Raw genomic sequence first — 23,830 nt, 5'->3', positions numbered from 1 at the left:
CTCTCCTCTAGAGTATTATGAGAAAAGAACCACCTCAATCTCAGCTTGCGCATAAACTTGAATAATGATATTTCAGTCTCCAGTGGGTTGGACGTGTATGTGGGCACAAAGGACATGCCTTTGTTGAGTACTCGCAGTTCTTCTGTATTCAAATTTTTTTTGGAGATGTTTCTCACGAGGGAATTGGCTTTTTCGGGTTCCTCTGTGGTCTGCCTGTTTCTACTGTTCTTTTTGTTTTGTCCCCTCCGGATGCGGTGTCTGGTTGTTGGATGTTCCTGTCTGGAGGTAGATTGGATGACTGTCCCTCGGCTAAAAAAAGACGGTTTTACCCCTGAGGTTGATGCTGTTTCCATGTTTGATTTATCCATCTGGGTGCTTTGTTTGGCCGGTGGTCTTCGTGTGGAGAGTTCTTGGTCTTCTACTACACTCTCTTCGGAGGAAGTGTGGTCTGGTTTCCGGAAGAACCGTTTTTGTGTATAGGTTTCAGCCCATGTATACACCTCGTCTAATTTATAGTCGATAGTGTCTCGTCTGAATTTCCGAATCTTGCGTTCATGGACTTCTCTGGCATAAATGTCCAATCTCCCATTGATTTCTTCCAGAACTTTAGACCAATTTTCTTGCTCCATTTTCTCTTGTAAGTCATCCTTGAGTTGGTTGATGTCTTGCGTGAGTTCTATAAGTATGGTTGATAATTCTTCAATGATGAGTAAGATGAGGTCTAAGGAACATTTATTCAAAATGGCATACCATCTTGCCATGAAAGTTTTATTAAATTTGAATAGCATCGGTTTTAAGGCAATTCTTAGTCCCCTAGGGATTCGCTTGACTTTATGGTACTCGATGAGAGTGGTGGCGTGGAGACGTTGGTTAATCTCTTTTTTCATGGTGTATTCCAATTGTTTGAGTAATTGAGTTGTAGTTCCAGTGGTGGTACCAAAAGTTCGTGCTTCATGTATTAAAGAGTAAATTGTTTCGGCTTCATCTGTAGAATATGCTTTGGTGTCCGCCTGGTTAGATGTCAGGTCTGCTATGTCTTTGAAAGACATGTTCAATTGGTGGGTGCTGGTTCAAGGGTGGGCTTAGGGTATGAAAAATGAGAAAAGGTTGAGCCTGCACACCGGTGTAATAAAGTTTTATCAGGTTCTCTAATTAAATTTAATGTGGTTAACAAACTGTTGGGTGTGCTGTCATGTGTAGGGGTGTTGCCCTGACCCCTTGAGGAAAATGTCTAAAGTAGAGGAGTGGAGTGACCCAAACCTGCATGACGCACTACACAAGACTATAAAAGTCTATATCATTATTTTAATATTCTTCTGAATATTTAAACATCGAAAATACGTGAATATTTTTACATGTGCCAACTTATTAGAACAATATAATAGTCAGAACATCGTGAATACAAACAACTGTTGTGCAAAAATCATAAGAATATGGAGAATCATAGACATGTTCAATCCATGTAAATTTCTGACTATAGAAGCAACATAAATATTATTCTTTTTACAATGAAAGTTCCCAATGCATTTCGGGTTAACGAAACCCTTCTTCAGGGGATACGCATTGTAGAGAAGAAGTCAATTTTCAACAAGGTCCACCATTCTGCAAGCTACAACAAAACAGAAAGTCTGATTGACTAAGTGAAAGAAGTTACAACATACTGTAAAATAGGATTTGCACTCCTGAAAAGATTCGTGAAAGCAGACTGTTAAAATGTACGTGGTTTTTAAGGAAGGAGATAGTAACCGAAAGAGCTCTAGTTGTAGAAAAAGAGATTAACCAACGTCTCCACGCCACCACTCTCATCGAGTACCATAAAGTCAAGCGAATCCCTAGGGGACTAAGAATTGCCTTAAAACCGATGCTATTCAAATTTAATAAAACTTTCATGGCAAGATGGTATGCCATTTTGAATAAATGTTCCTTAGACCTCATCTTACTCATCATTGAAGAATTATCAACCATACTTATAGAACTCACGCAAGACATCAACCAACTCAAGGATGACTTACAAGAGAAAATGGAGCAAGAAAATTGGTCTAAAGTTCTGGAAGAAATCAATGGGAGATTGGACATTTATGCCAGAGAAGTCCATGAACGCAAGATTCGGAAATTTAGACGAGACACTATCGACTATAAATTAGACGAGGTGTATACATGGGCTGAAACCTATACACAAAAACGGTTCTTCCGGAAACCAGACCACACTTCCTCCGAAGAGAGTGTAGTAGAAGACCAAGAACTCTCCACACGAAGACCACCGGCCAAACAAAGCACCCAGATGGATAAATCAAACATGGAAACAGCATCAACCTCAGGGGTAAAACCGTCTTTTTTTAGCCGAGGGACAGTCATCCAATCTACCTCCAGACAGGAACATCCAACAACCAGACACCGCATCCGGAGGGGACAAAACAAAAAGAACAGTAGAAACAGGCAGACCACAGAGGAACCCGAAAAAGCCAATTCCCTCGTGAGAAACATCTCCAAAAAAAATTTGAATACAGAAGAACTGCGAGTACTCAACAAAGGCATGTCCTTTGTGCCCACATACACGTCCAACCCACTGGAGACTGAAATATCATTATTCAAGTTTATGCGCAAGCTGAGATTGAGGTGGTTCTTTTCTCATAATACTCTAGAGGAGAGGCCCACAGAACGTTTTCGACCAAAGAGTAAATTCATGCCTCCATTTTCACACAAAACTTTGGACAGTTTTGAACTATTGGTAAAAAAAGATCTGCAACAGATTAAATACGTCAAGCCGAGACACAGTAATCTATCTAAAAAGGAACTCAGAACCCTGAACGCATTAAAACAAAACACGGAAATAACCATCCAACCAGCAGACAAAGGGGGAGCTATAGTTGTTTTGGACACAGACTTTTATGAAGAAAGTGTGAACACACATGTACACGATTGAGACACATACATACAACTGGACAGTGACCCCACCAAACAATTCAAAGATCTCTTAGGTACACTTCTAACAAAAGCTATGGAGAACAGCTTGATCACAGAGAATACCAGAAAGTTCTTACTGGTTGAAACACCTAAAATACCTCACATATACATGTTACCTAAGATACATAAGAATGCGTCTAAACCACCTTTTCGCCCTATTGTGGCAGGGTGTGGATCTTTACACGAACCTATCGGACAGTTCCTGGATTTTCACCTACAACCACTAGTTCAATCATGGGAAACCTACGTTAAGGACGCAACTGACTTTCTACAGAAACTGGAGACCGTAAAATACCAAAATGAAGAGGACATTATCCTATGCACAATAGATGTGGTAGCCTTATACACATCCATAGCTCACAACGAAGGTCTCGAAGCGGTGGAATGGCGACTTTTGGAATCTACGATAGAACAGGACATGAGTGTGTTCCTATTGGAACTTTTACACTTTTCACTCTATCACAGCTATTTCAGCTGGAAAAAACATCACTACTTGCAAAAAACAGGAACTTCAATGGGATTTCCCGGGGCACCGTCGTATGCCAATACCTTCATGGCACATTTTGAACACCAACACATTCTTCAGAATCCCACATGGCGGAAGCACGCAATTCTACTGTTACGGTATATAGACGACGTATTGGTCATTTGGAAGGGACCAATCCAAGTGTTAAAAGATTGCATTCAAGAATTGAACCAACATAATCCACGCATTCAGTTCACCTCAGAAATCCAAACAAGTGAAATACATTTCTTAGACATTGAAATTTTCAAAACATCAACAGGGCTTCAAACAAGAGTATACAAGAAACCGACAGATGTCAACAATGCGCTACATTTCTTTAGCGCACATCCATATTCCTTGAAAAAACATCTTCCGGTGTCTCAATTTATAAGGATCAAGAGGATAACTTCAGAGGAAACACAATGCACCAAACTAATAGAGGAGCAAAAAATGAGATACATGGAACGTGGATACACGGAAGAAGTGCTTTCACAAGCCCTAAAGACAGTGACACTCAAAAAACGAGAGGAACTTCTCCAACCCTCACAGAAACAGACCAAACAACGCAAAGTGTTTGTCTTAAAATACTCAGCACAAACCTCTCAAATAAAGAAAATCATCCACAAACGTTGGGAAATCATCTCACAGGAAACGGATTTCAAGGACTTGTATAAAGGCCCTCCCTTGTTCGCCCACACTCGATCCAAGAACATTTGAGAATTATTAAAACCAAAAGATTCAACCAAAAAACAAACCCATAAAGGTATGCAGAAATGCCACAACTGTGGCCAATGTGGTAATGTCATCGTGGGCAACTTATTCTCACACCCACAATCAGGACAAAAAATCACTTTAAGACATTCCTCGGATTGTAACACTGAAGGCGTCATTTACGCAATTCGATGCCCTTGTGGATTAGTGTACGTAGGAAGAACCTCCAGGAAAATAAAAACAAGAATAGTGGAACACAAAAGCACTATACGCAATAAAAATTTCAAGTCAAGCTTTGCAACACACTGGGTAAACACCTCGCACACAATACCACAATTACGTTTCACAGTGTTAGAAAAGATACAATCCATGCCAGGCATTGATTTTAACACAACCCTAGCACGAAAAGAAACTGCTTGGATAAAACAACTTGGCACCCTAACCCCGGGGGGCCTCAATGACCATGTAGAATTGCTATGTTTTTTGTAAACAGCTCCTCTATCACTGATATCATAGATCAAGAGGTTTTTCTAATACATACTTAATATAGAAAAGGTACTGTTCATTTGTAAAGGACTTGCACTCTCTTAAAAGTTTGTTTTTAATCCCTTTCTCATCTCCCTTTCATTTATTTTTCGCAATTCTGTTCATGCACATAAAGTTTTTCAACTCGAGTCGTCTAATTGAAAGGAGGCCCCTTTAAAAAAGTCTCGGGAACACACGCGTCATCATGCACGTTCTCTGGAGACGACGAACTCTGCACTCGGTCGGAGCCGGTTTAGATCAGCTGGTAAGCGGCGTTCGTGTAACACGATAATTCTGTTTTTTAGCTCATTTAATCTCTCCCGGAGTCTCATTGTACTTACATTTGATTCCCGACTGCTTTTTTGCGAACGTGTGGAACGTTACCACCATTTAGGTAAGATTCAAGACACTCGGGTGTTTGTTAAAGGATAACACAGATCATATGACCTTAGAGAGATAACATCTTATAGTTAACATTTCTGCTTCACAGATAGACACTTCTTGTGTAAGCGACGTATCCTTCAGTGATCGTTTTTCACCATAGACCTCGCTGTAAGTACACTACTCAGCGATACTATGCACAGGATCACTAGATACACCAGTCCTTAGCAGCACTTTCCTTTGTTTCTGTATCACACCCACTTTTGGCATTTATCGCGTTCTAATACGCGCATACTTTTGGCACGTTTGGGCAACTTTTCTACAACTAGAGCTCTTTCGGTTACTATCTCCTTCCTTAAAAACCACGTACATTTTAACAGTCTGCTTTCACGAATCTTTTCAGGAGTGCAAATCCTATTTTACAGTATGTTGTAACTTCTTTCACTTAGTCAATCAGACTTTCTGTTTTGTTGTAGCTTGCAGAATGGTGGACCTTGTTGAAAATTGACTTCTTCTCTACAATGCGTATCCCCTGAAGAAGGGTTTCGTTAACCCGAAATGCATTGGGAACTTTCATTGTAAAAAGAATAATATTTATGTTGCTTCTAGAGTCAGAAATTTACATGGATTGAACATGTCTATGATTCTCCATATTCTTATGATTTTTGCACAACAGTTGTTTGTATTCACGATGTTCTGACTATTATATTGTTCTAATAAGTTGGCACATGTAAAAATATTCACGTATTTTCGATGTTTAAATATTCAGAAGAATATTAAAATAATGATATAGACTTTTATAGTCTTGTGTAGTGCGTCATGCAGGTTTGGGTCACTCCACTCCTCTACTTTAGACATTTTCCTCAAGGGGTCAGGGCAACACCCCTACACATGACAGCACACCCAACAGTTTGTTAACCACATTAAATTTAATTAGAGAACCTGATAAAACTTTATTACACCGGTGTGCAGGCTCAACCTTTTCTCAAACTTAATAATGAATCAATGGACAATGCTGAAAATCTTCAGAGGCTGTCATTTTGACATCATTTTCATACATTAGGGAAAATATAACCGGTATTTGAGGGTTTTGGTGACATCATAAACGATGAAGCAGAACAATGAGTGGTTTATAATTGCCACAATAAAACCATGATGTTTATAAGATAAGTTGTTACCTTCACATTGCCTTCCCAAGTGTAATTGGGCCTTAAAAGACACAGCCTACTCCTCGGAGGCCCACACAGTGCTGTGGACCATGGAAGATTTGATATGCCACCCACCCCTGCAAAATGTAAGTGTGCCATCCTTTTTTTTTTTCCAGCTTTGTCAGCAGCAGTAGAGACAATCCTATCCACCTTTGGGATGCTTTTACTGGGAATCTTCAATCGTCATTCCGGCCATATAATCATCTGGTAAGCAAAATCAATTCATTTTTAAAACAATCATATTCTCTAATTTTTGTACATTACAGTGCACATTTACTGCAGTGCCACTTAGAAGAATTGCTGACGTGGGCAGAATGATTTTGATATGATTATTTATAATGCACAAAATTGACTTCAAGGCTATTTAATATCCAAGTGCAATCATCCAGACCAATAGTAATTACATTTTCATAAAGACAAAATACAAGTTATAGTTGATAAAATTAAGTGGGAGTCTAAAACGGTAACGCAATCGGAACAAAGAAATCTGGTACACTGTAGACGCTCTTGATGTCCAGTTTCAATGTAAATTGTTTCGTGAACTTAATAACATTGGCACTGTTTAAGTGGCACACGTTGCCTCCATATATAGCAAATTGTTTCTTATCATACCCCACTGTACTTGTACGCAAAAACAGAGGATGAGGTGGATGGGGTGCTCACCAATGGCCTGTTATCTACCAAATTTAAAGGTGGGATGGAATGTGTAGGCGAAGTTAGATGTTAGCCTTCATAGCAAAAATATTTTACATCTAGCATTTGCTGGATAGTCTGGTTACTTTAGGGGGCTTATAGGTTGCACTGTCCAGGTTATGCCCTTCTCGAGAGGTTGGCTACGTACATGATGAAACCTGCCAACTATGGAACATTACAGTAGAACAGCTGCATTACCGTCCACAGCCCTGCTTCCTCTCCTATATTACTCATTGACTTAAAGCTTGTCTTTGACCATGTACAGTGCTCCGTTGCATTTTAGCTCAGTTCGTGCTATAGAAATATTGTATACATACCTACATTCAAATAGCTGGCCTAGTAAGCATTTTAGATCAAATACTACCAGACAGTGCTGCTGTCTGGCTGCAAAGACATATTGGAGACATGCCAAAAGCTTACCTAGAGATACATTCGCTTATTGCTTACCATTTGCTTTGTCACTCACATTTGCTTGCTTTCTATTCTTTGGCTTTATTTCTTTTAGCTTGTCCAGCTTGTTTGCCCCTCCCATCTGAGCATAGCCTGTTTATCATCTCTTATTGGCTCCTTCTTTGCTTCCACCTGTGTCTGCTTGTCATGAACAGTTTTTTCTTGATTCACTACATGAGAGTGAATGTGTTTTCTCTCTCTTCCTTGGGTCTTTCTCTTCCAAGCCCCTAACTCTCCAAGTTGTTTCCTTTCTCAAGTTCTGCTGGCCACACTTCCAGTGCTTAATGTTGTTTTTCGCCCAAACCCTTCTGCCCTGCCCTTCTGTGTAGCTTCGTCCTCTGCCTGCTCCCCACGATGTCTTTCTATCCCATGTTCCACGTTCAGCTCTCTTGCAGATGTGTTGTCCTCCTGTTAGACTTTGCACTCTCTGCATGTCACCACCAAACCTTTTGCTTTCACACCTCCTGTTTTGCTGAATTCGTTTTTGTTGGCCTTGGGACTCTAGCACTGGTCAGCAGTGGTAAAGTGCACAAAGTACCTGTGCTCACTCCCTAAAACGTGGTGAAATTGGCTGACACTTTATTGGCACATTTAGTTTCTTTAGAAGTCCCTAGAACAGTGGTATACCATATGCCTGGGGCTGGTGAATGAAATGCTACTAGTGGATCTGCAGCACCGATTGTGCCTCCGACTTACGTAGCCCCGTAAAACATGTCCCACGTCTATAGGCCTATATGTGGTTTTAAGCTGCCAGTTCGACTTAAATAAGCCATATGCCAGGACTAAACCTTCCTTTTAATACATATAAATTACTCCTAGGGTAGGCGCTTAATAGCCCACAGGGCAGAGTGCAGTGTATTTCAAAAGCTGGACATGTTTTATATGTCCTGAAAGTGAAAAACTCTCAAATTAGTTTTTCACTATTTCAAGGCCTACCTCTCCCATAGAATATCATTATTTTACCTTAACACATTTAATAAGTGATAAGGTTTGATTGGGATAGGTAGGAATATCGAGTTTGGTCTCTAAAGAATTGTAATTTAATGCCCTCTTTAATGGTAAAGTTGATTCACAAAGTGGGACTAGTTGTTGGCAGGATGGGCCATCTCTAGCAGGATGGGGGGGCAGAGCTGTCACCTATCACACTAAAAGTACAATCTGGCTGCCTGTGCACACTCACTAAGGGTTTCACACTAGTCAGTTGTGATCCCAGACAACCTGGGGCCAGGGCAAGTATGAAGGACATTCCAGACACCTCTGTGGGGGAAAACTGTAGAAGCCTCTCCCATTTCAAAGGGGGCCCCGGGTATAAAAATATGACCCTCAGACCCACTCTTTAGTACACCTCTGGACCTGTGGATACTACAGAAGAAGGATGCCCTGTTGCCCTGCTGCTGAGGCCTGCTCGGTTTGCTGAGAAGGAAGTCTGGATCTGCTCGCTTCATCCCAGGGTCAGCCCCTGTTCTTAGCTGCAGGGTCAAAACAAGCTCCAGAGGCCCCCTGCAACTGCTCAACTGATCTGCTGCACTCTACATGCAACTGGACCTGTCTGAGCCCTGATGGGCATCGGTACATCTTTCCAGAAGAGGTCAAGTGGTGCCTCCCCATGTCCTGAGCCCTTGGCTGGCATTCGAGAGAGCTCCTCCTGGCGTAACTGAAAGTCCCATCAAATCCGTGCAACTGAATCCATGCAAAGGCTCACCACACAGCTGTCATCCCCCTCGGAACCTGCTCAGAATGACGTGAAGCCCTCAGAGCAATGCAAAGCCTTGCTGCACAAATGCCAGCCTCATTGGAACAGACACAGTGACGCGAAGCCCTGCACAGCTGCCAGCCTCATCGGAAGCGACACAAAGCCTCACGCTTCACCGGCTGAGACACCAGACGACGTGAAGCCTTGCAAAGCAACACCGGGCACAAAGGATACGCAGTACAATCCATGGCGGTCCAATCTCTGTCTGATGCTGAACCTGCTCTCCTTCGCGGTTAGGCTGAACTTGTGACTTTGTCCCGGTCCATTGCGACTAGACCTGAGTTGGTACTGCTCTTATCTAAACGTTTTAAATTCCATATCTCCAGTTCTACTGATAGGATGTTTGTCTTTTTAATCTCAGATAATTAATTAAAATGTGCTCTGATTTTCTAAATTAGTGTTGAAATTTTCTTGTGGTGTTTTCACTTTATTACTGCTTAAGTGCTGCACAAATACTTTATGCATTGCCTCGAAGTTAAATGTCACTGCTTTTGAGCCAAGCTACTAGAGGGTTAAGCCCAGGTTAATTTAGTTACGTTTTGTGGTTCACCCTGACAAGTGTTGTGGCTATTGCTTGAGAAGGGCTCACACACTCCTCAACCAATAGCCTAATTCCTCCAACCCCACCCTAAGCTTCCATCTCCCAGCCATCCTCTCTCCTTTGCCGCAGTTGCTTTTTGCCCCTCCCCCTTCTTCAGTTCCCTTTGTTGCTGCCATAGCTTTTTATCTGCCCACTTTTCTTCCATTGCCACTGTTGCTTTTAAACCGTTACCACTGAGGCTTAGTGTAGGCCCACCCTTCTATTCCTTCATTGATGTTGCTGCTTAGTGCACGCAAACCCTCCCTCGGTTGCTGTTTAGTGCACAACCATCCTCCCACCTTTTCTGCTTAGTCGTCCGCCCACCGTCCCTCTGTTACCACTTAGTGAAGGGTGCTGCTTAGTGCCTTCTCATCTGTCTCAGTTGCTGCTTAGTGCATTCTCACCCTATCTCCGTTGCGGCTTAGTAACCGTCTGAACACCCTCCCTCTGTTTCTTTTCCTTGCCCATTTACCCTCCTTTGCCCTTGTTGCAATCTCCCTGCCCACCATCCTTTGCTACTTTTTCTTCAGAAGACCCATCCTCTATTGTGACATCCAGAAACACCATATGGAGACACATTTATGGGTGTAAAGTTACCACAGTCAAAAAGGAGCTGTAGTAAGTCCAGCACCCCACATGGCCAACAACTGATACTGCAGCACTCTTCCAAAGAAAATAATAGAGGCAGGGAGTTAAGTAGAACCCCATAGGAAATAATATTAAATGAAAATAATTAATTTCAACTTTTTAAAAATATATATATATATTAAATTGAATGCTAAAAAATATATATTTCAAACATATTATTTAATGGTTAAAAATGTAATAACTTTTTAAATTTAAAAAGAAATGTAATTTATTTTTTAATTTTAATTAATTCTGTACATGCCGTTTTGTAATTTTTAAGACTCAATAAGTACTTAGGGTGGCATTTGTGGCAATAAATAATTAAAACTTTTTTACTTAATATCGTTAAAAGATTACATGAATTAAATATTAAGTTACTATTTCGCTGTACTTCACCACTGGATAGGATATCTCCTTTGGTAGAGATCTCCCTATGGTACCATAAAGGGAAAAGTAAAATACTTTATTAAACTTGAACACTTTTTAAAATATTTTTATGTTAAACAAACTTAACATTTAAAATATTTATTTTAAATGTACAAAATGAAAATGCTTTAGTACGATTAACTTAATTTTGAAAGACATTTAATGAAAAATAGTCCTGGTTGGCCATGTTTGGTGCTGGACTCTGGGCTCTCAAGCTAGAGCAATTTAATTACTGTTTTGGGTCCTTTTTGGCTGAAGTAACTTTAAGCCTGTTGCAGTTCACAAACTGCACTTTTACTTTTTTGTGGATAGGTGACTTTCTCACCGTAAACCCCTTACTAACCCCTCCTTAACTCTCACTAATTCCCACCTGTTTTGTAGTAAGTATGCCCCATTTTTCAACCACTCCCTCAGTCCCTCCCATATTTACTCCTCAGTAGTAAACTTATATGTGTGCGATCTCCCTATAGAAAAAATAAGAGGGGTGGAAAATTACACTTATAGGTTTGTGAATAGCATTTTTTAGTACTTTAGTATTATTATTGTAATACTACTAAGTGTGCTGCACTATACAGTTTGTAAGCTCCTTTCATTGACAACTTTTAGCTGTGTGTAATGGACCCTTATTTTTTCACCAGTCAAATCGTTATGGAACCTTAGAGACCTATTTGATATAGCCTTCAATATTTTTTCTCTGGTATCCGCAGTAGTTCTTCGCTGCTCTTTCCATGTGCATTAACTAAGTTCAATTCTGTCTTTTCTTAGTATTGATAGTAAACAAAATAACAGTTTTTCTCTAGTAGACCGCCACTTCGATTGTGCAAGTCCTTTCCTGAGACATACCTGACTATCAACTTAAAACCCCTCCAATCCTCTCCAAATAGACAGTCAGGTGGCTTACCTGATCTTAAATCATGAGTGATCCTGGATTTTTCCCATGGGTAACCTCTTCCTTTCTCTTTAGATTGGTTTGTCATAAACATGTGCATTACCTTTAAAGTCCTATGCTTTGCCCATCGTTCTGCCTACACTCACTTACCTTTTATTAAAAACCGTTTCCAACCTCACATCCCTAGATTCACCTTCAGATCCTCTGCTTCTTTACGGCGATGCAGAAAGGCAAGGGTCTTTTGAGGGGGAAGTGCTTTGTTTCTGTGTTCCTGCCATCACACTATGGATTTGACCATCCTTGTCCTCTTAACTTCTGACATAATTTCAAAGCTCATATGTTTATGCAAACCACCTAATTTTACCCTAGTAAAGACCGAGTCGGGTACTTACCGCTAGTGCCATGTAACTTTACTGTGATTGAGCACTTTATAAATGTTTTTTAGCCTTCACATTATTCTAGCAATTTTTATCTGAAAAAGCTTAATCGACAGAAATGTACCCCCCAGGAGGAAAATGTCAGAGCCAGTAAATTTCTACTTCTTGCCATCCTGTGATCTAGATCCTGCAACATGTTCTCTTGGTCTACAGTAAATTGAGTAAAATAACTGCTTGTGTCCTGTCTGACAGATTTAGTAGCTTCTCCTGAATGTGTAGCGAGGTGGTTCTAATTCCATAATTGGGTCTAAATATGGTTTGAGTTTATATCAGATTAATACAAAATTCATTAAACTAATATTAGTAACAATACAAAATAAATACAATGCACGCAGTAAAATACATTACAGTACAATGTCAGTATAATACAAATTAAAAATGTGTTATTTACAACAGATACAACAAACATTTGCAATGCAATCTGTCTCACCTTTGGGACCTTAAAAGTATTTAGCCATGCAGCACATTATTGCACATTACTGCAAAATAGCCTAGCTATGGACTGTGTGGCAGTGATCATGGGTCTGGCAGTAGATGTGGCAACAGACAAGTGAACGTGGTATTTGAGCTCCTAGGAGTGGGTTGAAGACAAATACATTAAATTATTGATACATTTTAATAACATTTGTAAACCAGTGGAGAGTACAAAGAAGTCTGTGGAAATTAAAATGCATGCCCCTGTTATTATTTGCCGTTATCACCAGCTTTTGAGGCTTTTGCTGTGGAGGGAGCTCTGCTCTCACACTTTCAATCTTTTATTTGTAGTCTGAACTATTAGTAGTAAAAGAACTACTAGCAACCCAAAAGAATGAAAACCTAGAACCGCATCTGACACTTTCCAAGAACGTTGCATTTTGCCAACATGTGCTTCTGAACTGTGGAAAGGTACCAACTCAAGGTTGTAAAGCAGCCAATCGGAGGGCCAGTGTTGTGAGTGTGCGTCACCGCAGTGTGCACTCAGAGTTTAAAAGTAAACATGTGGCGCGTGCTCCAAAGGTGGCTTTGTTGTTGGCAGCGGAGGGTTTGTTCAGGCAGCCACCACAGTACACATCGAATAATCCTTGTCATGTATAGTGTGAAATCCAAAGACATTTATCATGGCTGGATTGAAAGCATAAATAGGCATACTTGTGCAAAGCATAAGAAGCATGCAGCACTGACTCAGTGTCATATAAACGATTTTTGGGGCCTAGGGAAAGATATATTTTCAGGCCTCCCGTTCAAAACTATTTTTGTTTTTATTACCTTTGTTCCAATAATTCAAGCCTACACAACCTTTCACACAAAACACCTGAAATGTCTCTTGGTAGAGGCCCAACAACTATTAAAATGACACTGACTAGAGAGACAGTCAGCTGTAGGAAGAGGAAGGGGGAGAGGTTCTGGTGGAGAAATTGGAGAAATCAAAACAAGAGGGAGAAATTGAGAAATATTACTTTACCAGGGGAAATTTACAAGGTGGAGGCCCTGGGCAATTGCCCATGCCTTAAAACGTCTCTTCGTGACTGTAATGTAAACTGCTCACAGCAGCTCTCCGTAATTGCGCTTCAAGTACCCTGATTTTGAAGAATCAAAATACGTAAAATATGGTTTGTTTGGCTGGTACAAAGTTTATTTATTTCTAGGTTGTTGTAAGCCGATCACCTCGCTTATGACATCACTGTAATGCAGGGCCTCCATCTGCATGACTTCGGACCATGTTTCCACAGGCAAGACATGGCTGCACCGACGGTAGTGAGTGTGTGGGGCCTTATTACCCCAGAATGGGGCATGACAGTAGTGAATGTCTGCGATCGTGTGCCTCCGGACTGTACTTTTTCCTTCTACCTTGTTCAGCCCTCCACTACCTTTTGGCTAAGTTTGCAATATACAGATACCATATCTATCTATATAGATATAGATCAGGGGTGTCTGGGACTATGGGTCTCGAGGTATGGCATGGCTACACTGGCTGCAGTGAGTGCACAGAATTATGATTCCTTGGCTGTGTCATGACTGCACTGAGTGCCTAGGATCATGTTCTCCTGATATGACATGGCTGCATGGAGTGCCTAGTGCCATGCTCCCTAGACATGACAAGGCTGCAGTTAGGGATCATGGTTCCTAATTTACAGCATGTCTGCACACCAGGTGAACGGAACCATGTTTTCTCAGATAAGCTATAAGTCTAGGTGGGCAGGACTGTGTTTTTTTTAGAAAAACATGGCTGCTGTGACAGAAGTGAGTGTTGGAGACAATGTGTCCCCAGAAACCGCATGAGTGCCCGGGTCTATGTTTTCGCTCTGGCTGCAGTGGTTAGTATTAAGTGCTCTGAACTATAATTCCCCAGACCAGGCTTAGTAGCGCTGATGGCAGTAAGTGCCGAGGACCATATTTTCCCAGAGGGCAAGGCTGCCACAGTTATGAGTGCCCGGGACCATGCTGCCCCAAAGAAGGCATGGTCACACTAGCAGCGTGGTGTCATGTAGCCCCAAATAAGGCATGGTTAAACTAACTGCAGGGAATGCTGGGGGAAACATTTCCCCAAATGTGACATGACTTAATGATTCTATATTTTCCCAGAGTGGTATGCGCTGATTGCATTGAGCTTATATGACCATTTCCAACAGTCATGGTATGGCTGCAGTGAGTGGCGGGGCCATGTTTTCCAACATAAGGCAAAGGTGGATTGGTTGCAGTGAGGGCCCGGGGTATTGTTTCCCCTGCATTTAATAGGTTGTGCTCTGATGACGTGTCCCTGGCATATCATGGTTTGAGTGATTTAGACGTGTGCTGTATGCAGAGAGTATGGTATCAACATAGCATGTGTGAAGATACGCACGTGGACAGTCTCGAGGGACACTGAATGCCCAAGAATTTGTGAGTTGAATAATAACACTTGTGATAGCAAGAAAACAATTTAGTTTTCAAGGCTATCATAAAAGAGACAAAGCCTTAAGCTTCTAAAGTTGAAAAAAGTAATGGCTTTTGTGGGGCTTTATTGCGAGCACTGCTGTGTTTATGCAGCGCTATATAAAACCAACTACAACGCAACTTAGAGAATGTTGTGTGAAAAATGCTACGTGCGGTGGACCGATGCTTAAAATTTTTCCAATTTTACTATGTAAAATGTGTACATTCTAATTACATCTGCTCATAACTTGTTTTCTACGATGCGCTGGGGTCAGCATGACATGGTTCATAATAAAAGAATCCTTAAATAAACTAATTATTATTTTGTTTTTAATTTTTTTTTACATGCCAGGTAGTCTTGGCAACTTACATGGGGAACCGCTTCTCCAAAGTGTCATGCCTTCCCTGTGAGAATTGCAGCAGAGCCTCTGCCATGAACATGGGCATTTAAGGGAAAACATCAGGAATACGTGATAATTGCCCTACTCATCGTCTCTCTGTTTTTATTTAGTATGGGGTTTAAAAAGTCAGGCATGCGTTTCCTTTTGGAATCGTGCTACGACGACCAAAGTTCTGCAACTGCTTTCCTTGCACCTTTAACTTGTTGATTCAACTAACGTCATCACAAGCAGGTTAGGGACAGGAAATGAATTGTCTGCAATGGCCTTCCCCTCCAGCTTCACTTTTTATGTTAACAAACGATTTTCCTCACCATTGTATGCGGGAGCCACACTTGTCATCAGGGTCTTAATAAAAGTCACGGTGATCGTGAGAGATGTCCATCAGTTGTATTTCACTGGTAAACCACTAGTAAACTGTCCTGGACAGCTATAAAAGCAGAACAGGGATATAAAAGTACAATTATGGCTCTTCTTTGAGCTGTGTGTGAGCTGAAACGTTTTACTCAGAGTAAATCGGAGATGCTTATGGATGCTGACCCTGTAAGGCATTACAAAATTCATGACTAATTGCTTCATTTGGAGGTTGAGCAATGTGCCGCGATCATAGGGAAAGTGAACTGCTAGTAGCACTGTGTGCCAGCGAGCGGCAAGCAGAGGGTGGAAAGTACAAATTGTGCTGAGACCAAAACATATGGCCCATATTAAAAGGATCCATGTAGCAGGGGCAGTCCACAGGGCGGAAACAAAATGGCCAAACAAAACAGCCACAAGGCGGGACAAATGTACACTATTTACCAACGAAAACTGTGGAATTAGTAAAGGCAGCCCAAGCAACCAATGAAAAGCGATGGGCGTATGGTGGGTGTGTTTACAGCATACCTTGCAGAGCAGCTCGTATGCGCTGACTCTAGGCTCGACCTAAAAACCTTGAGAAATCTGACAGGACCAAATACTAAATTAACAGAAGTGTAGTAGGAGTGCATATTTCATCTTAAAACCTAGAAGCAGAAGCTCCCTAGATGATTACAAATCTACTGTGAGTAAGTAGTGCAGATGATGGACACTTTACCAGTGAAGTGCCACTCCGGCTAGCTCTAGAATAATAAAGTTTCTCTACATCTCTTCCTTTCCTCTCACCTTATGAACCTGTAAAAGGGGAAGCATCCAGGGTTTCCCGTCACTAAACAAAAGGCAAACCAATATGACCTAAATGACTAAGTAAGCATTGTTTGAGAGGTAGATGCCTGAAGCCAGGTTATTTTATTGCATTTCCTTCTCGGTTTGCCTAATGGTAAAAGTCTAGCCTGAATTTGGCATACAAAGACCACTTCCTTGGTGTGTGCATAATTTTTAAAAATGGCTGCACCTCCTTGGAGAGATAAACTATTTGCTCATAGGTGATAGAATCCTGCAAAATTAGTGGGATTTGATTATGTTCCCCTATGTGTTCTTTAGTCTGAGACGCTAATTTTATAGATGGTCCCAGTAGATCCCATCCTTTTGTCTGGCCAAGATTAGAATCCCAGCTTTAGCCATACCTGATGATTCCCTAGTGGTGTCCCTAAATACAGCACCATGCATTGAACTACAGGCTGTCCAGTTATAAATCTCTAAATCTTGCTTTTTATATATAATATTTTTGATTTCTATAAATGTTGGCAAAAAAAGGTTTGTATTCCTGTTAAACGTCATTACTTCCATAAAACCCCCTACTAGTGATCAGAGAAGCAGAGCTGGTGTCAGTTCTTCTTTCACTGCTCATTGATGATATACGTTTTACGCCACATATTGGTTTTTGCAGGCTGCTGCGTTGTTCAGTCAGCCCCTTGAGTGTGACGCAGGGTAGTAGAAATTAAATGTAAAAATAAGGGTAAAAAAAAAAACTGTTTACGTGAAAGAAGGTTTCTAGATTAGAGCGTTCATTTTACCACTTAGTAACTAGATTGAATTTGGCGTTGCTGTTTATCCTATACTTTTCTGGTAAACCTTTGAATGTTTCCATGATTCTGTCTCCATATTTTGCTTAAAATATGAGGCTGTATATTATGGTGAAAATTGGCCTGGGATGCTGGAAAGTTATGATTGTCCTACTCATACCAAGAATGCAATAAGCACTTTAATTTTTTTAAAATTTTTATTAAACAACAACACGACATTTCTGTTCACAGTTTTAAAGAGATGTTTCACAATACACAATTAAATCACCCTAGCCACCATTCAACGGTCTGGCTTTGTCATAATGAAGATACAATTTCTAAGATGTTACAGGATCTTCCACAAAGAGAAAAACAGGGGGTTCACATATGTTTCCACGGTAGCTATTCCATTTGCTCCAAATATCTATCCATTTTTGGGGGCACCCTCTAGAGACATACACAAATTTCTCTCGCAACATTCACCAATCCAAGGCTGCCTTCCATCCCTCAATCGTGGGTGCAGCCACGGCCCCCCACATCCATGCCAGGTTCCTCTTTCCGAACATAAGCCCCAACGTTACTCAAATGCGGTCTTTCCTACCATAAGTCCGTAGGCTCCCAGACATTCAAAAGACACCTCTTGATCTCCATCCCAACAGCAAGCCCGAGGATATCCCCATACAGGTGTGCAGCTCCCTCCAATACCTTTGTATATGCTCACACTCCCACAGGATATGGATGAATGTGCCCTCCCACTCGCACTGTCCCCTCCACATGCCCTCATCCGCTCTACCCATACTGACTAGTTGAGTCCCCGTAATGTAAATTCTATGTAGGATCTTCAGTTGAACCAGATGTAGCCTAGATGAAATTGCCACTTCTCTTGGGGACGCCACTGCCTCCTGCCACTCTTCATCGTTGAGTTCCAGCCCATCGTTTCCCCAGCGGTCACGAAGTGCCTGGAGGGGGTCTAATGTGTTATTTACCAGTTTCTTATGTCAGGGAGACCGCCTTGGTTGGAATATACCCGTCTGGCAATCTGTCCTCTAGCGGGGAGGCATCTGGGAGGGATGTTTCCTGTTTCAAGTTGGTTGTCAATGCATGCCTCACCTGTAAATATAGAAAATATTCCGAGTTAGCTAGTTTGTATTCTTGTTGTAGTATAGTGAAGGAGAGCACAACTCCTTTTTACCATAATGTTCCTATTTTAGTGATCCCGATTAGGATGCAATAAGAACTTGATATGGATATCCAAGTAATATGATTCTGTTTCCTCCCTAAGTATTGTGGCAAGAGAAAATATTTTATGCTGAAGAATGAGAGCCAGATGCTTCCTGATTTTTTTGTTGATTGTCTGGGAGAGCAGATTGTGGACAATGAAGATAGCTGTCCAGAGGGGGTCTGGTAGTATCTTACAACTCAGGACGCCCCCTCCGAATTACTTACAAATAGAATGTGGTGAAAGATAAACCAAGCAGATGGGTTCAATACACAGCTAATCTGAGAGAAATCCATTGAGTTATCAGCAATGCTCTCGAGCGGACAAGGGCTGGTGAGAATCCATGCCTTTGAGCCAGTGATGGCTCTCAAGAGATCCAGACGCAGCACTGGAGCAGATAATTTACTTGTGTAGTTTAAAATAAATCTCATTCGCACGGGCCTCAATAAGGTGTTTGACAGGTCAAGATTCATGGAACATGTTGTTGAATCTGTCACTACAAATGTGACTGAAATGAGGAAACTATCAGTAAACTCCAAGGAATGGCTTGTATTCTCGAGGCAAGGGTAAAAGCAGTGAAAGGAATTCCGTCCGCATTAGTATGGGAATTTTTAGATTTTCCTGGAATAGCGGAGACTCCATAACTTGAATTATTTTGGAAAGCATGGTTTCTGATTGCTTTGTCTTTTGAACCTTCACTTCAAAAGGGAAAATGGAGTACTTGCTGAAACAGAGTCCACCATTAGGGGCTATCCTAGTTTTTGTGTTTCAATTTTAGAGACCAGTGTGATCCTACAAGGCAGAAGGTGTCGCTCAATAAGAAGGTCTTGTAATTCAACTCTTTCCTGAGTGTTGGGTGCAGCGTCAAAGGAAATTGGGATTCTTTTGGCATGGTGAAACGGGGGCTGCAAGAGAAAAATATTAAATATATGCGTATGTTCAAAATGAAGGATAATCGGCAAAAAGGGCACATTTTTAGGTCTCGCCTACGCTTGCATAGGAAACCTTTAGCCGTCGTACAGCTCTTTTTCGAAGCACATACTCGTGCTTCTGGCGGCATACAGCTTATGGGTGTGCGCAGTGGCGCGCCATAAGCACAAGTATGTGCTTTGAAAAAGAGCAGGCTGTGCGCGCACGCACGCACCTTTGCCATGCTTTAAAAAAAAAATCCTTTTAGAGCGCACGCACCACTCCCGGGCTTGTCTTATTAGCTGTCTCCCTCATATGCCTTCTATCTTCACGCACTTTGCGATGCTCTATTCCCTGTGTGCTTCTCCCTACTCCCCCATGTTGCGCTCGTTCTCGCGTCCTAACCCTGTTGCTTTCTCGCCCTGCCTGCTTCACCCTGCTCTTGACCCTAGCTTCTCCCCACTTTCAACCTCTGTGTTGTTTCAGCCCTCGATGTTGCTTGCCTCAATCAGCGTTTTACTCTTTCATCTGTTGCTTCTCCTCCCCACCCCTGCCCTTAATGTTGCTTTCTCCTTGCACCCTCCCACTGTCCCCCGTTGCTGCTCTTCCGCAACCTCACCCTCAGTGTTGCTCCAACCCTACCTGTCATTATTATAGAAGAAGATTTTGCTATTTTTTATTTGTCGACCCAGCTTGGCTCAACAAATAACAGAAAGAAAAAAAAGATGTGTGTCAATTTGTATGCGCTGACGTGCGTGCACCTGAATCATAGGCTCTCCCTCCGCCCCCTTATTTATCCATGCTGCACAGCACTGGGGATGCTGTACAGCATGGCTAAAAATCAATTGACAAAGCTAATAGGTATCGCTGTTCTACAGGCTTCTTCTACCACTCTTCAGGGCGCAGTGGGTCCAGGTGCTTCCAGTGCCATCCTCGCAAACAATATGGCTGTGGCACTCGATTTCTTCTTGATGGTCCTATACATTATCCGAATATCAGTTGTACTTAATCTGCCTAGTATTTTTATGACTCCATGTGCTACTCTGCAGTGATGTTTGAGAACCAGGAGGTAGAGGAGCTGTTAGTCACACTCCTATTTTTTCAGATGTCTTTTGTTTCCTGAATAGCTTGTCTTATTGGGTGTACCGTACCCTGACTCCCAGTGCACCCGTTTATGTGGCTGGTATTAATGACACCACCTTCTTCATGTAGCAAGTCCATGACTCATACTCAGATTGTGTAACTTACCCTGCCTGCACTACGCACACAATTCTGCTGTCCAATTTCTATGGCATTGTGTGTCTGTTCCTGTCCGGACACCTCTGTATGCGGTTAGCCTCCTTTTCAAATTCTGCTCTAGTAGTTCATTAACCTATCTAGGTTGACCAAATACCCAAAGCTACATCTCCACCTGCTCGTTTTTCTTCCTTTTAAGGTCTACGTATGGATTCTTGTCTAAAGGACTCATTCAAACCTTCCAGCTTTCAGGATGAATGGAAACATACTGCATTGTCATATTTCTCCTTTTTTTCTTCCTGCTTGAAATTCTTAAGTGCTCCAAGGCAGCCCACGTTGGTGCGAGTTCTTCATGAAAGAATAGGGAAGTGACTTCAACAGAGAAGTCACAGGCGTCCCGCATTTTATGTGTAGTATATTTGTAGTGCCCGTCTCTTATTCTGTGAATTTCCCTCTGTCTTCCCTGTGCTACTTCCCACTGATCCCATCCTCCCCATGAGTGCTTACAGTGAACGCTCATGTACATTTCTACCTTCACAGATGTTAACACATACAAATTCCACTCTGTGAAGTGGCTTGTAAATGTGTCTGGATGACCACTGTGCAAGACAGACACTGTGGAAGAAAGGGGAAACAGCAAAGAGCACAGCAAGTAAATAGATGGACAGATGCTTTAAAAAGCAGAGAAGCATTAACATCCTGTTGGGAATAGATACAATATAGTTATGAGGGTATAGGGATCCATTGAGGGGCATAGGGATCCATTGAGGGGCATAAAAGCATCAGTACGGTGTAGAGTAAGATGCAGAGGAAACAACATAATGGCAACTTGTTATGTAGTAATGAAAACAGCTTCATCAATGCTTAAGAGCTCAACAGTAAGTACCAAAACAGGGCATTCTGTGAAAGGGATAGCTAATGTATACTACTACTACTGGTAGCAATCCCATTAATTTCCGATTAAAAAGAAGCGGTGAAAAGAGTATGGATAATCCTTTTCATAACTATTGCAAGCAGAACCAATGTGGAATGGTTACAGTAGTACAACAAGCATTTGCAATGCAATAGGTCTTGCATTTGCGAAATTTTAAGCTATTGGCATTGTAAATGACAATGCCTTTTATTTAGATGTTTTCAAAATCAACACATAGATAAACGGTTTGTGATTTAAAATGCCAGTAGCTCAAAGTCTTGGAAATGCGAGACCTATTGCATTGCAAATGTTTATTTTAACAGCAGTTGGATAGACGGATGGGAGAAACTTTGCACAGTGCACAAGAAAACATAATCTGAGAATATTGCATTACTAATTGGAACATGGAGCATGGAACAAGATGCTATTCAAGATTTGGATTGTGTTGCTAGTACACTCCCTGCTCCTTAAGTGACGGTGAATGAAGATCGCACCTGAATAGTGACTTATCATAACATAGCAACAGTTTTTTATTTGCAGTCACTGCAGAGGGCTTTGAATGCACGACACTGGCCACACATTTAAGGGAAAGTCTGGTTTATAAGGCCATTCATCCACTTGAGTGTCTACCGCTCTGCTGGGGGTGGCATTTGGGGACCCTGGAGTTCGACTGCATTTAGGATCTAATGGTTGCTAATGGTTGCTGTTGTTATTCTGGTTTTTGTTTTATGAGGTTTTTGTTTTGTTAGGACTGATGGGAGATAATTGGTGGGAGAATTAACTAAATTAGTTTCCGGATTGCTGTATGCAAATCCTAGGTTTTTAGGTCTCGGCTAGCGAAGGCTGCGCTTGCGCAGTCTTGCTCGCGAGATTTAATGTTTTTTAGTACGGGGCTTGAACCCGCCCCTCTTCTCCATTGGCTGGCTTCCTAAACGGAGGCCAGCCATTGGAGGAGAGGGGCGTCTGTCCGTTTAAGCCCCGTCTTTTTCGGATTCGGGGGCGTGTTTTTTACTTTCTTTCTCTCCTCTGGAATGTAAACATTCCAGCCAATGGCAAGAGGAGAGAAAGAAAAACACGCCCCGAATCTGAAAATGCCGCTGCGTTTCTCCCAGGCATTTCTTTTTGACCTCGGAGAAAGGTGGTGGTGTTCATGGCTCTCGCTGCCCAGGTGCGATCCAGACTGTTCGCCTGCAATACCACAGGGACTTTTTCTGGGGCCCACAAAGAACCCCACACGAATGAACCGTGACTGGAAATGAAAATATCAAATGTCAGGCCCCGAAAAACACTGCCTGCCACGCACTTCATTGCTGAACTACAGCACCCATCTCTCACGGAGACTTCAGACTGTTAGTGTGCGTGAAGAGCTGTGTGCTCTCTGCAAATACTCGGAGGCTCAAACGGGATCACGGCACCGGACTACCTTACTTGTGAAGTACCGGACATGCGAAGGAAAAGAACGAGATCTACAGTCCGAAGGATGAGACCAAAGCCGTCTTCAGTGTCGGCAGCGACTTTCTATGTAGTGGCAAGCAGAAGGGGGATGGGAGCACACTGCTACCTCCCAGCACAGTTCGCCCCTTGGCATCCTGGTACATGCAGTTCAATTTAAATGCTTACTTGAAATTTTGCAGAGTGTCTCACCAAAGTTGGTGCAGGTTAGGGCTGTAGTGGCAAGCACTGCTGATTAATGCCCCTCAGAGTGTCCTTATCTGCCGCATTCTCGGGAGTTTCAGTCAATCCCCACACTCGGCTTATCCCTGCACAGAACAATGCCATATTTTGACTTTTGGCACCCCTACACCCTACCGTACCCTCGCCAGCTCCCTTGCCTGCCCTCGCCAGCTCCCCAGCCGAATTGGTTTAAGGATTAGTGAGCAGCCACGTGATCATTTAAAAAGATCTGGATAATCCTTGTTTCACCTTCACTGTCGATAGCTTAATACTTGTCGGGTCAGAGTCGCAGTTCGCGCCCCGCTCTGTGTCAGGCCGGCAGCTGGGGGACGAGGGATGGTATGGAATCCACAACCTCTCTATGGTGCAACTCCTTTCCAGGATTCCAAATCTAACTTTGGGATTTTTCATTTGATTTGCTGTTTTCCCTTTATAAATGTGAGTTTGGTCCCAGAGGATTGAGGGGACGAAGACACAGAAGGTGCAGCAGAAGGAAGCATTCTCCTGCAGCTGCTCACCTT

At 42.1% G+C, this 23,830-nt stretch overlaps 1 protein-coding gene across 2 annotated transcripts in view; it reads left to right on the top strand.

The window, feature by feature from the left end:
* The window catches only part of WRAP53 (WD repeat containing antisense to TP53), a 104,050-nt gene that overhangs the window by 37,742 nt on the left and 42,478 nt on the right, over window positions 1-23,830 (top strand). For both annotated transcript variants that reach the window (XM_085636708.1, XM_085636707.1), the window contains exon 6: window positions 6,411-6,501. In XM_085636708.1, the coding sequence (XP_085492834.1) occupies window positions 6,411-6,501 (91 nt within the window). The remainder of the gene's footprint in view (window positions 1-6,410; window positions 6,502-23,830) is intronic.

This window comes from Triturus cristatus, chromosome 12 (assembly GCF_964204655.1).
Source record: "Triturus cristatus chromosome 12, aTriCri1.1, whole genome shotgun sequence".
Taxonomy (NCBI): domain Eukaryota; kingdom Metazoa; phylum Chordata; class Amphibia; order Caudata; family Salamandridae; genus Triturus; species Triturus cristatus.
Note: the sequence above shows the minus strand (reverse complement) of the source record. Positions and strands in the feature narration are given on the sequence as shown.